Source organism: Bos indicus, chromosome 10 (genome assembly GCF_029378745.1).
Source record: "Bos indicus isolate NIAB-ARS_2022 breed Sahiwal x Tharparkar chromosome 10, NIAB-ARS_B.indTharparkar_mat_pri_1.0, whole genome shotgun sequence".
In the NCBI taxonomy this organism is placed as follows: Eukaryota; Metazoa; Chordata; class Mammalia; order Artiodactyla; family Bovidae; genus Bos; species Bos indicus.
In genome coordinates this window covers 19,414,211-19,427,558 of record NC_091769.1, presented here as the reverse complement: position 1 = coordinate 19,427,558, position 13,348 = coordinate 19,414,211, and the positions used below count along the sequence as shown (strand labels likewise).

The following is a 13,348-nucleotide window of genomic DNA, read 5'->3' as shown; positions in this document are numbered from 1 at the left end:
TCTGATTTCTGAGAGATCCTAAATACCAGAATGTATTTTAATTGCTTGAGTCCATGTATTTGCTGTTGTGTCTTTCCTGTGCACAGAACTCTTGAGTTTTCGATTTATCACATTGTTAACTCAAGTTAAAGATTTAAGCAACTAAATAGACTAATGGTACCTTAAAGCAGTGCTTAGTTGATAAGCATTAGCCAAGTGCTTCCAAGTCTGATGCTTAAGAAGCTCTTACCTACTACAGTAATTGACTTTAAGATATAAAATATAGTGCATCTTAAAAATTACGCCTTCCTCCAAGTACAAAAAAAGAATTGTTTCTGTTTCTCTTTTGGATGCTTAGTAGAATTGAGGGGGTTAGGAAGGGCAGAGTCTGAAAATTAGAGCCAGAATGTTGGACTGGGCAGTTCCCATCTGCACAGTTTTTGAGTTTCTCTCAGTTTTCATGGGTGAGCAGAGTAATGGCTTTCAGTGCCTGAAGGTGGTGGTGAGCAGTGAACTGCTTCAGCGAAAGGCATGAGTCAGTCTGTTGACTGGAAGGGTCTAGAGCGGCTGAAGGTGTGCCTTTGGGGCGCTGCTGCCGCTGCTGCTAGTTCCACGTCCATCTCGTGTTCACTTTGTTGGTGCTCCCTTCAGAACCTGTGGTCCCTGTTCCAGTCATCGTCCCTGGTGATGACGGAGTGGAGAGAACTAGCACCAAGCCTTTGGTGTATTTGACCGCTGTGCCTTGTATGTGGTAAAGAAGACAGCACAGCTTATCTTGAGAAGAAGTTGTTTCCACCCTTGGGTTTACAGGCTTCCCACTTTGGTTTTTCTTTTCCGTGCCTTATTTCTTAGTACTAAGCAGCGGCCTTCCAGTTAGCTCAGTGTGAAGTTGCATTTTCATCAGCCTCTGGAGGAAACCTAGTCTGGTGGCAGCAGCCCTCAGGTCAGCTCTCTCAACATAAATCCATCCCCAGCGCCTCTAACCTAGATGGGTAAATTCCCAGAGGGCATTTGTCAACATTTGTCCCTTCTCTCCTACCAGACCTCCTCGGAGAAGCTTATTTTCAGGCTTTGGCCAGTGAGTCACTGCATTGGTTTTGCTGACTTACTGGCTGAAGGGCAGGATCATAAACTGAGAGAAGGGATCACTTAAGGAAATAAATTCAAAACCTAGAAAAGAAGGGCATGGACTTTTATCACAGGCTCACCCTGTCTGCGTTTCAGTCATTTTGCTTCTCGAGCCACTCCATCAGGCCTGTGGAAACTGCAGCGGTCAGCTCTCCACACCCCTCCTTGTCTTTGTCTTGCGGAAGCATGTTTGTTTCTGCCTCCCTCTCCTTTCTGCTGAGGAGATTCGTTTGTTTTGAATGCTGTGTGGCTCTTCTCTCCTAGGTTGGGTTAGATCGTGCTTCTGCACACTTTCAGTCTGAGTAGCAGTTCCAGGTCTTGTCCTGCAGAGAATACCCGTGTTGCGTGTTTTTGCCATTGTACAGAATCGTGTTGGTTTAGGACGCACACCCCTATCGTTTGTTGTGGGCACCTGAGTCATGGGTCTGTCCTCTTCTTCACTGTTCCTTTGCTGATTTCGGTCTTGCAGCTGAATGCCAGGTGTGGTGTGAGGCAGTAAAAGTGTGTTGGTAAAAGAAGACACGGGCCCCTTCCCCAACCCACACATCACTACAGGAGATGGACTCTTGAATAAATGATGGCACAGTCACGTGCCGAGTCCTCTAATACAGCAGTGGCCTGGGGGAGAAGGTGCTGGAATTGAGTCTGCTCGGAGGTGACAGTTCAGTGAGGCCCCCTGCACTGGGTCTTCAGAGATGAAGCAGAGGGGGAATGCTGCCATCAGCTCTGTGGATCACCATGGGGCATTTTCTTTGGACAAAGAATAAGATATGGGTGAGGAGTTAAGAAAGGAATGTGGTGTTTTAACAAATATAACCATTACATCAGGTTTTAGGAAATTGGTGATGTTTTCTTTCCTGCTTTCATAGATTTTTATACATATGTCCCACATATAAAATGTTTTTCAGAGGAATGGATTCAGTAAAGCTGAACTCAGAGCAAGGGGAGGATGGCTGCCACCACCCCACTCCCCCCCCCCCAAAAAAAAAAAACACAGAGGCCCAGCGGAGGCAGGAAGGAAGCGGGGCGCTGACCCAGGGGACAGATCAGCCTGCAGCGTAGAGACCCTCTGCCAGGGTTAGTCTGCCTTGGGAAAAACTTTCTGAAGGAATAGCCAGTAAATGATGAAACCAATGAAAAACTAGGCTTCATCATATGGACTTTGGTTTTGTAAATGGGACAGATGCTTCACGTGGAAGGAAAGCTGTGTAAATGCGGGTCATAAATCATGCCAGTTTCTGGCAGCACCCCAGGCTGGGGGTGACTGCTTTCCCCTGGTGCTCAGGGGGACATGGCCTTAAGGAATTGCCTAGGCAGCCCTTAGGCTGAGTTTTGAGATTTTCAGGACTTTAAGGAGAGGAATGTGGGATCCTCATGGTGTGGCGCAGAGTGAGCTTGGAAAAACCTTGTGCCCCACACGGCCCTCCCTTAGGACTCAGGCACCAGCACCCTCCCCTCGGGTGTGTGGCAGCTGTGTGTATGTGGGGTGGGGGGCATCTTAACTGGTACTTCACCACCTAACTGCACACCAGGATCTACAGGGGCTGCTGTCTGCACATTAAAAACTAGGTTCTGACTAGGCCGATGCTGAGAGGCACTCCTGTAGCTGCAGAGACTCCCAGCTACTGCTGCCCAGGACCCAGCTGGGGAGGGCCTGGCCTCCTCCTGCTTGGGTCAGATTAGTGAACACTGAGTGGGCAGGCTCTGCAGGGGGCCGTGACTGGGCTGTGGGAATCAAAGACACACAGTATTGAGTGGGGATGTGGCCCAAAGATGAGTAATGATACAGGTTTGAACACTAAATAAAACAGTAGAAAACTCAAAGCAAAGTGATAGATCATCAAACTGTGTAAAGGAAAACCACTGGATCCTCAGAGTAGCGGGAGCACACCTTGGGCTGAGCAGTCAGCAACCATTTAGGGAGGAAATAATGCGTGAACTTAGTCTTTATTCCTTATTACTGTCATTATTCCACAGAAGCTTGCTCACAGGAGGCTGGAGCAGCCGTTTACTCTTAGCTTCCAGATCAAATGCCCAGAAGTCACCATTGGGCAGCAGGGCTGGGGGGTGGGGTGTGGTCAGCCTGGCTCTTGGAATTCCAGCCTCCTTAGGTCCCAACGAAGTGACAGGTGCTAGGGCGCGCCCGTGAGGTGGAAGTTGCTTCAGGAAAAGCAGCCTGTCCTGCATGCAGGCCCACACGGTGTGCTGCACACTGGGGTTTGGGAGTCATGCTCTGGGTGGGGAGGGACCCGGGCTCCTGGGTATGCGGGCTGAGGGGACAGAACTTTCCTGGGACTCGAGGGGCATGACCCTGCCAGCCTTTGACAAAGGCACACAGCACCCATACTGTGTTTTTGTGGGGTTGGGGTTTCTGGTTTATTGCCAACCATGGTCCTGGCCATGGCACTGTGCTCCCCTTAGGCCATGGCAGCTGGGGTTCACTCATCCAGAGGCCCGCCTGCCCCGAGCCAAGGCTCCAGTGAGGTCCTGCCTTCCCCACACAGCTTGGAGACTCAAAGCTTCTTCCTTTTCTTCCCGTTGTGTTGACCGGGCTTTTCTAGGGGAGGAGTGGGACCAGTTAAAAGCTCCCCATGCCAACCGGTTCATCTTCTCCCACGACCTCTCCAACGGGGCCATGAATATGCTGGAGGTGTTTGTGTCTAGCCTGGAGGAGTTTCAGCCAGACCTTGTGGTCCTCTCTGGATTGCACATGATGGAGGGACAGAGCAAGGAGTTCCAGAGGAAGAGGCTCTTGGAGGTAAAGGTGGCACTGTTACAGAATTTCACAGATGGCAGCTCATGTTTTCCTTCGGATTTCCGCCTCTCTCGGCCTCTGCAGCCTGCACTGCCTTGCCCTAGGTCCCAGCCTCCCGGGATAGGTCGTGGAGGCCAAGAAGCCTGCCTCCCACTCCAGCAGGGCACCTCATGGTGTTCTTCCAGGCTCAGGCGGCAGCTTGAGTAGGACAGGTCAGAACATCATCTTGCCTGAGCCTCTGCTTCCTGTGCTAAACCAAACATGGCTGCAGGCTGCAGTGTTTGTGGTCTGTGTCCTTCATGTTTTCCGTATCATCTCATTCACATCAGCGTGTTGCAGATTCACACAGCACTTGAAGCCGATTGCTCAGTTTAGGTCCCCAGGAAGAGGCTGGCTGTGTGAACGTTCAGGGGGGTTTCCCAGTGCACTCCAAGTCCTTAACCCCAGCGCCTCCCTGCAGAGCCTAGTTGTCCCTGTTGGGCAAAGCCTCCCTTGTCCACAGAGACTGTGGTCGCCCACGTAGCCAGGAGCTCTCATGAGGATGCACTGCCTCTTGGACCCATCCTTCCCTCTTGCCTGACTCCTTGTTTCTGATGGCAGTGCTCTTCTCTTGTCTCTGCAGGTCGTGACCTCCATTTCTGACATCCCTACGGGTGTTCCAGTTCACCTGGAGCTGGCCAGCATGACCAACAAGGAGCTCATGAGCACCATTGTGCACCAGGTAACCCACGGGCAGTACTCGGGGCTCAGTGTGCTGTGGGTGTCATCTCACCCAGACCCGGTCCACGAGATCCAAGTCAGGAGCCAGGACTGCCCTGGAGCAGGATCTCCTGCTAAGTTAGGAAGACGGCAGAGTTACTGATGGGTTCATTTAGTTCAGTTTAGCCAACTAAACTAAAAAGGCATGTCTGACTCTTTGTGACCCCATGAACTGTATAGCACGCCAGGCCTCCCTGTCCATCACCAACCCCTGGAGTTTACTTAAACTCATGTCCATTGAGTTGGTGATGCCATCCAACCACCTCATCCTCTGTCATCCCCTTCTCCTCCTGCCTTCAATCTTTCCCAGCATTAGGGTCTTTTCCAAGGAGTCAGTTCTTCACATCAGGTGGCCAAAGTATTGGAGCTTCAGCATCAATCCTTACAGTGAAGGACTGATTTCCTTCAGGATTGACTGGTTTGATCTTGCAGTCCCAGGGACTCTCAAGAGTCTTCTCCAACACCACAGTTCAAAAGCACTCAGCTTTCTTTATGGTGCAACTCCCACATCCATACATGACTACTGGAAAAACCATACCTTTGACTAGACAGTACCTTTGTTGGCAAAGTAATGTCTCTGCTTTTTAATATGCTGTCTAGGTTGGTCATAGCTTTCCTTCCAAGGAGCAAGCATCTTTTAATTTCACGGCTGCAGTCACCATCTGCAGTGATTTTGGAGCCCAAAACAATAAAGCCTGTCACTGTTTTGTTTCCCCATCTCTTTGCCATAAAGTGATGGGACCAGATGCCATGATCTTATTTTTTTGAATGTTGAGTTTTAAGCCAGCTTTTTCACTCTCCTTTTTCACTTTCATCAAGAGGCTCTTAAGTTCCTCTTTGTTTTCTGCCATAAGGGTGGTGTTATCTGCATATCTGAGGTTATTGATATTTCTCCCAGCAGTCTTGATCCCAGCTTGTGCTTCATCTAGCCTGGCGTTTCACATGATGTACTCTACATAGAAGTTAAATAAGCAGGGTGACAATATACATCCTTGACGTACTTCTTTCCCAGTTTGGAACCAATCCATTGTTCCATATCTGGTTCTAACTGTTGCTTCTTGACCTGCATACAGATTTCTCAGGAGGCAAGTCAGGGGGTCTTGTATTCCCATCTCTTTCAGAATTTTCCATAGTTTACTGTGATCCACACAGTCAAAGGCTTTGGCGTAGTCAATAAAGCAGAAGTGGATGCTTTTCTGGAACTCTTTTGCTTTTTCTATGATCTAATGGATGTTGGCAATTTGATCTCTGGTTCCTCTGCCTTTTCTAAATCCAACTTGAACATCTGGAAGTTCATGGTTCAAGTACTGTTGAAGCCTGGCTTGGAGAATTTTGAGCATTACTTTGCTAGTGTGTGAGGTGAGTGCATTTGTGCAGTAGTTTGAACATTCTTTGGCATTCCCTTTCTCTGGAATTAGAATGAAAACTGACCTTTTCCAGTCCTGTGGCCACTGCTGAGTTTTCCAAATCTGCTGGCATATTGAGTGCAGCACTTCCACAGCATCATCTTTTAGGATTTGAAATAGGTCAGCTGGAATTCCATCACCTCCACTAGCTTTGTTTGTAGTGATGCTCCCTAAGGCCCACTTGACTTCGCACTCCAGGATGTCTGGCTCTAGGTGGGTGATCACACCATCATGTTTATCTGGGTCCTTAACATCTTTTTTGTATAGTTCTGTGTATTCTTGCCACCTCTTCTTAATATCTTCTGCTTCTGTTAGGTCCATACTGTTTCTGTCCTTTATTGTGCCCATCTTTGCATGAAATGTTCCCTTGGTATTTCTAGTTTTCTTGAAGAGATCTCTAGTCTTTCCCTTTCTATTGTTTTCCTCTATTTCTTTGCATTGATTACTTAAGAAGGCTTTCTTATCTCTCCTTGCTATTCTTTGGAATTCTGCATTCAGATGGGTATATCTTTCCTTTTCTTTGCCTTTCGCTTCTCTTCTTTTCACAGCTATTTGTAAGGCCTCCTCAGACAACCCTTTCCCTTTCTGTGTTTCTTTTTCTTGGGGGTGGTTTTGATCACAGCCTCCTATACAATGTCATGAACTTCTGTCCATAGTTCTTCAGGCACTCTATCAGATCTAATCTCTTGAATCTATTTGTCACTTCTACTGTATAATCATAAGGAATTTGATTTAGGTCATACCTGAATGGTCTGGTGGTTTTGCCTACTTTCTTCAATTTAAGTCTGAATTTTGCAATTAGGAGTTCATGATCTAAGCCATAGTCAGCTCCCACTCTTGTTTTTGCTGACTGTATAGAGCTTCTCCATCTTTGGCTGCAAAAACTATAATCAGTCTGATTTTGATGTGTTTCACGGGGTGTGTTACCAATGGGTTCGTAGTGTGTGTTTCTCCTTCTAGCATGGGGAGGTTGGAAGTGAATGCCTTTTGCAGTGGAACCCAAAGGAGAAAACCAAAAACCCAACCCCGGTGCTTTCAGTTGAACTTCAGGAAGCTCAGAGAAAGGAAATTTGGGGGACACTTCACTCCCTCGCCATCAGGCCCCCAGGTGTTCAGCCTTTGGACAGTAATAATGATCAGATAAATCCAAGAGTAGGATGCTTGAGAGCACAGATTTTGAAAACCAGGATTGGAATACCAGCTTTGCCTGCCACTCTCTAGTTCTGTGAACTTAGGCAGGTTAGTTAACCTCTTGTTTTTTAACGTCTTTCATGGGGTAATGTATGGTTTAAGTCACAAAATATTAAAAGATGCACAGTGAAATCTCCCTTCCTCCTGCCCTTGTACCCACTGTTAGTAACCTCCTTACGAGTTTTGTCTCATCCCTCCAGATTCATTGTGTGCATATATAAGCAAATGGGGAAGAGCCTTATAATTTCATCCCTCTTTATCCCAAAAGATAGCATAGTATACTGCATAGACAGTTGTGCACTTTGCTTTTTTCCACTGGATGCATTTTGGAGATGTTTTCTCTGTCATCACGTGGAGAGTCATCAGTCTCCCTGCTGCCACATGCGTAGAAGCAGCCGTGGTGCACACAGGGTCTTTAATGCCAGCCAGAGCCGAGTGTTTGGCTCACTGCCCTTTTCTGTTCCTATAGCGCTGCAGTGAGTAACCTTTTTTTTTTTTTCAAAGTTCAAATATGAACTTTTAATTTAACTTTTTTTTTTTAAATTTTATTTTTAAACTTTACAATATTGTATTAGTTTTGCCAAATATCGAAATGAATCCGCCACAGGTATACCTGTGTTCCACATCCTGAACCCTCCTCCCTCCGCCCTCCCCCCTCCCCATACCCTCCCTCTGGGTCGTCCCCTTTTACATGAATTTAATTCGACCCATGACCAGGTACATGTGGATGATACATTCTCAGAAGTTGAACTGCTAGATTGGGGCGTAAAAAGCATTTGGCAGTTTGATCCTGCACAGTTAGCATCCATGAGCACAGCACAGGTTTACTTCTACTTCTTTGCAGTGCTCTTATTTTTCCTGCTGAAACATGATTTTTAAATGTGCTTTCTTATCAGTCAAACATGTGAAAGGTGTTTAGGGCAGTTTTAGGCTCACAGCAGAAGTGAGCAGGATGTAGAGTTCCCGCATGGCTCTCGCACCCCCGCCCCCAGCCACAGCCTCCCCTGTCCGCAGATGGGATATTTGTCACAGTCAGTGAACCAACACTGGCAAGTCGTCGTCATGTAGAGCCCATAGTTTACATTAGGGTTCACGCCTGGTGCTTTTCAGTATGATTTTTATTCATGTATTTCTCTTCCTTGAGGTTATTTTTTCACTTCTTTAAAAAGCCATCTTTGTTTCATTTTCTGCATAACTATCTACCTAACCTTTCTAAGCTTCAGTCCCCTTATCTGTAAGGTGGAGGCAACCCCTCCTTCCTTCAGAGCGTTACAGCAAGAAGTGAGTGAAATAGAGCCATTAGCGTGGCATCTGATATAGACCATACGGCAAGCAGAAGTGCTGTTACATGAGCACCCCTGACTTTTATATAAATACACACAGGGCTCATCTCTCTTGCACAAACATTCACTTTATGCAAGTCCCTGCTCTGAGGAAGGAAGTGCTAAGTAAGAAAGATAGTGAGGTGGACATCGTGGTTCCCCTCAAAATAGAAGACTTGGCTCCTGTTCGGTGCCGTTTTCCACAGTGTTATTATCGCGTAACAGTCTTCCTAATCCACACCTGCTCAAAAGACTTAGCTCTGACACGAGGCACTCTCCTGGCGACCCTGGCTGTGGGGTGGGCTCTTCTCCACTGTGCGGGTATAACACCTGCTGATGTTCGGGAACTGAGAGTCAGGCCCCATCAGTGGTGAGAGGCTCTGCTGCGTGTGCCGAGGCAGAGACTGGGCACTGTGGAAAGGAATCCAGAGTGCACACTCTGCTTTGTCCTCCAGCGTGTAACAGGAGGCTGGCTCTAATACAGCATCACTGCACCTTCCCGGTTACTGTGTGATATTGCGAGTGGAGATAGCTAGAGGTGTGAGAGCCAAGACAGTGACCTTGATCTGTCACTCAGTGCCTTCAGAGGCAGGGAAGGAAGGAAGATGGCCCTGCCTTCCCTCCTTGACTTCCGTCACTGGCCATGTCCTAGGAGGTTAGGCGCTAGGTGTCCATCAGAAAGAGACCCCCATTTTGTTTCTGTTAGCAGGTCTTTCCTGCCGTGACTTCCCTGGGGCTGAATGAACAGGAGCTGTTATTTCTCAGCCAGTCGGCATCTGGACCTCACTCTTCTCTTTCTTCCTGGAATGGTGTTCCTGATGTGGGCGTGGTCAGCGACATCCTCTTTTGGATCTTGAAGGAACATGGGAAAAGTGAAAGCAGAGCCTCTGACCTCAGCAGGATCCATTTCCACACGCTGGCCTACCACATCCTGGCGACTGTGGATGGACACTGGGCCAACCAGCTGGCTGCTGTGGCTGCAGGCGCCCGCGTGGCGGCGACACAGGCCTGCGCGACGGAGACCATAGACACCCGCCGCGTATCTCTGAAGGCACCCCACGAGTTCATGACCTCCCGTTTGGAGGCCGGCTCCAGGGTTGTGTTAAACCCAAATGAGCCAGTGGTCGAATGGCACAGGGAGGGCGTGTCCTTCCACTTCACACCAGTGTTGGTGTGTAAAGATCCTGTTCGAACTGTGGGCCTCGGAGATGCCATCTCAGCCGAAGGACTCTTCTATTCAGAAGTACACCCTCACTTGTAGGAAGGTTGTTGGGGTCATTTTTCTGATGAAGGAAAACTAGCCAACCTAAAAATGACAGGAATTCAGTGCTCTGGGAAATAGGATTGAGAATGTCAAAAACCATTTCTGTTGATCAAACTGAAAGACAGCCAAAGAAACAACAGCAGATTAAACTGTACCAGATACATTCCAGCCTTTTGACAATTACACAGAAACATTTCAGGTTTTAATCGCAATTCAGCTATCTACTAACAAGACTGGATTTTTGTTCTCGTTGTTTATTTTTATGTTGTGTGTTACAGGGGTAAAAACTTGATTCTCCAACCCCTTTTCAGGTATTTTAGGCCAGACTCCTTGCCCATGAGAGCATGTCAGTTGGAGAAAGCACTCCCTTCTTGCCCACCTCAGATGTGCATGCTCACTCACCCGTTCTCCCCGTCTCTGAAAGCCCAGTGTGAGTTCTTGCATTCTCTCAGCTCAGCACCCATGACAGGATCATAATTTCCATTCAGTGTTACAATGACAATATTCAGTGAATACGCCTTTTCAGTTTTCTGCTCCCAAATTAAGACAGAGCCACAGGTAAGGACAAAATAGCCCTCCTGTGTTTCAGAGAGACAGCAGAGGCTGGGTGCCTCGTGGAGCCCTTGAGGGAACCAGTCACTCTGCAGTTAGGGGCCTGGCTGGCCTGCAGGGTGGTGCTGTGAGCTAAAGGGCTGCACTTTCCTGCCCTGGCTCCTTAACTGTAGACTGGCTGGTCAGAGGCTGCTGTGCCTGGGCCCACCTTCATTGCCCAGCTCTGGACATGATTTCTATAGCAGAAGACTGATCTGTGTTCATTCTGATCCTTAAAGGAATTTTACTTTTACAACTGGAATCTGCTTCTGGGTGTATAACAGATCATGTATATTTTACAGTGATACATCACATCTGTTAAAGAGTTCAACCTCCTAAGAGCCCCAGGATCATAAATAAATTTGTCATATTATGTATTTATTTTTATAAATCGAGACTTCAGCGTGCTTTTAAATATATTAAAAACGATTTACATTTCTGGAATCCTAAGTCTGTCTGTGATTGATTTCATTTCTCCCATGATTCTGGAGCCAGCTAAAATGTAAATCATTTTGATCTTGACTTGTGACTTACATGTTCCTCTGCTGTTGAGGTGTTTGATTATCTTGTCTTCCCTATCACATTGAGTCTGAGCTGTAGGTCTGTCCTCTGGTTTAAAGTGACATACTAGTCTCAAGCAGTCAAGCCAATATGACCCAGTAATTTGAAAATGTGTGTGAAGAGCCATCTCGATTTGTTCAGAGAACACTGGGAACACGTGTCAACTGGTGGCAGGCCTTCTTGGGTCAGGGGTAATCATTCACGCTGGGCTCACAGCAGCAGCTTCTGGAATCTCAAAGCCACCTCGCGTTCTCAATTTATGACCTTCCCTCCTGGTTTGGCTGAGAAGGAACAGCTTGATTACTCCTTTGAAGACAAGGCTAGAGAACTATGCAGACTGAAATTCAAAGCCAAGGAGCTTATTAAGGAAATCTCTGGCTGCTACCTCATCAGTCTGCCTTGAAACTCAATTAAAAATAATTCAACAATCTTATGTTTTTATTAGAAAAGCTTAAGTGAGAAGAAATTTCTCTTTTCCCAAGAAAGAGTAATTCATCATTTATGTTCTAACCCTAAGCAGCAATGTTCTCCGTGTCATCTTTTTCTTACAGGCAGCCCTTGTCCTTAGTACATTCTCAACAAGTTCTCCAGTTCTCGCTGGTGATGTCAAGGAAGATGATCAGGAGGTGTGGACAGCAGTGTTTTCCAAAAGGTGGGTTTTGAACTATTAATCATGACTAAATCAACTTGGGTTATAAAGTGTCAAAATGCATCATACATCATAGGAATAATTCTTTTAAGTATTGTTTATAAAACTATATTCCTGAGTGTGTGTGTGTAGGTATGAGTGTACGTGTATCCCTCTGTGTACGTCCCACCTTTCTACAAGCACATTAAGCTTTGGGAGGAAGATTAACTGGGCTCCGTCATCGAGCACGGACAGATGATGCAGCAGTGACTCAATGGACATAAGTCTGAGTTAACTCCGGGAGTTGGTGATGGACAGGGAGGCCTGGCATGCTGCAGTCCATGGGGTTGCAAAGACTTGGACACAACTGAGTGACTGAACTTAACTGATGGATGTTCCTTACTGTACGATCCTGTAATGCCACTCCTGAGGAGTGAAGAGGTGGAGCTGAAGAGGTGGAGCTGCTAGCCCCATGGCTTTCAGCTATATTTTACAAAGGTTTCCATGTATGATTTTATATGAAGAAGAATAGTTTGAAAATCCCCTGGACTAGAAAGGATGCCTGGTGAAAAAGGATCCTTCCTAAAAACTTCTATCACTCACTCTTGCATTCCCTTAAAACTGATTTAATGTTCAGGGAAAAGCTGCAGCACACAGAACACTGTCAGGAGACATAAAAATTCAACCAAAAATCAGTAATAGTTACTGTGCAGATTCAGTTCCATGCTCTTACTCTGTCAAGTTTGGGTGGGGCAGAAGTAATTATTCATCAGCAGAAGAAATCTGAATTCTCTGCAGGGCATGAGATGGCAAGTGTCATATGATGTTGGTACTTTTCCTGAGCCTCATCTTTCCTCATCTGTAAAATGAGACTTGTAATGGTCCTTAGGCTTATAGTGTTAATTAAAAAGGAATACCAAGCAAAATATTAGTACAATATGTGGCACGTATTTAAAAGTTGGGTAATTGTCAGTTACAACTGAATAGGCCATTTCCTGGGTCTCTAAAAATAGTTGAAAATCACTGAAGCACTACCACAGTGATCATTTAACATTTTTTGATCTTTTTTTAGGTAAAGATTTTCATTCAAACAATGAAACTGTAGAAATTTCAAGTCCACTTGGTAAGTTTTGGGAAATCTATATATGTATCTAACCCGAGTGCCTGTCCAGATACAGAGCATCTCCATCACCCACATAGTTCCGTCAGGCCACTTCCAGGATAGCATCAGCCTCAACCCTGACCCCCGAAGCACACATCATAATCTTTTTCATCATAAATTATTTTGTCTGTTGTGGAACTTCTTAGAAATGGAAACATACGATATTTATCCTTTTGTTTAAGGCTCTCGTTTTTTAATGTTTCCTGACTTTGATTTTTAAATTTTTATTGAAGAATAGTTGATTTACAATGTTGTGTTAGTTTCAGGTGTACAGCGAACTGATTGTTATAAGTGTATATAAATATGTAGGTTTTTGCTTTTTTACATTTTCTTCCATTATAGGTTATTACAAGATACTGAGTATAGTAACCTGGGCCCTATACTAGGTCCTTGTTGGTGATTTATTTTATATATAGTAGTATATATATTTTAATCCCAAACTCCCTATTTTATCTTCCCCCCTTTCCCTTTGGTAACCGTAATTTTGTTTTCTATGTCTGTGAGTCTCTGTTTTGTAAGTAAATTCATTTGCATCATTTTTTAGACTCCACAGTAAGCAACCTATTTGTCTTCCTCCGTCTGGCTTACTTCACTCAGTATAT

The 13,348-nt window shown here is 46.0% G+C and overlaps 1 protein-coding gene across 5 annotated transcripts in view; it reads left to right on the top strand.

Annotated features, from left to right (window-relative positions):
* ADPGK (ADP dependent glucokinase) overlaps window positions 1-10,839 on the top strand; it is a 32,636-nt gene extending 21,797 nt beyond the window's left edge. For 4 of the 5 annotated variants that reach the window (XM_019968242.2, XM_070797042.1, XM_070797041.1 and 1 more), the window contains 3 exons: window positions 3,669-3,865; window positions 4,485-4,583; window positions 9,247-10,839. In XM_019968242.2, the coding sequence (XP_019823801.2) occupies window positions 3,669-3,865; window positions 4,485-4,583; window positions 9,247-9,801 (851 nt within the window). In that variant the 3' untranslated portion in view covers window positions 9,802-10,839. The remainder of the gene's footprint in view (window positions 1-3,668; window positions 3,866-4,484; window positions 4,584-9,246) is intronic. The other variant, XM_019968243.2, reaches the window with a different exon arrangement.
* Window positions 10,840-13,348: the final 2,509 nt, after the last annotated feature.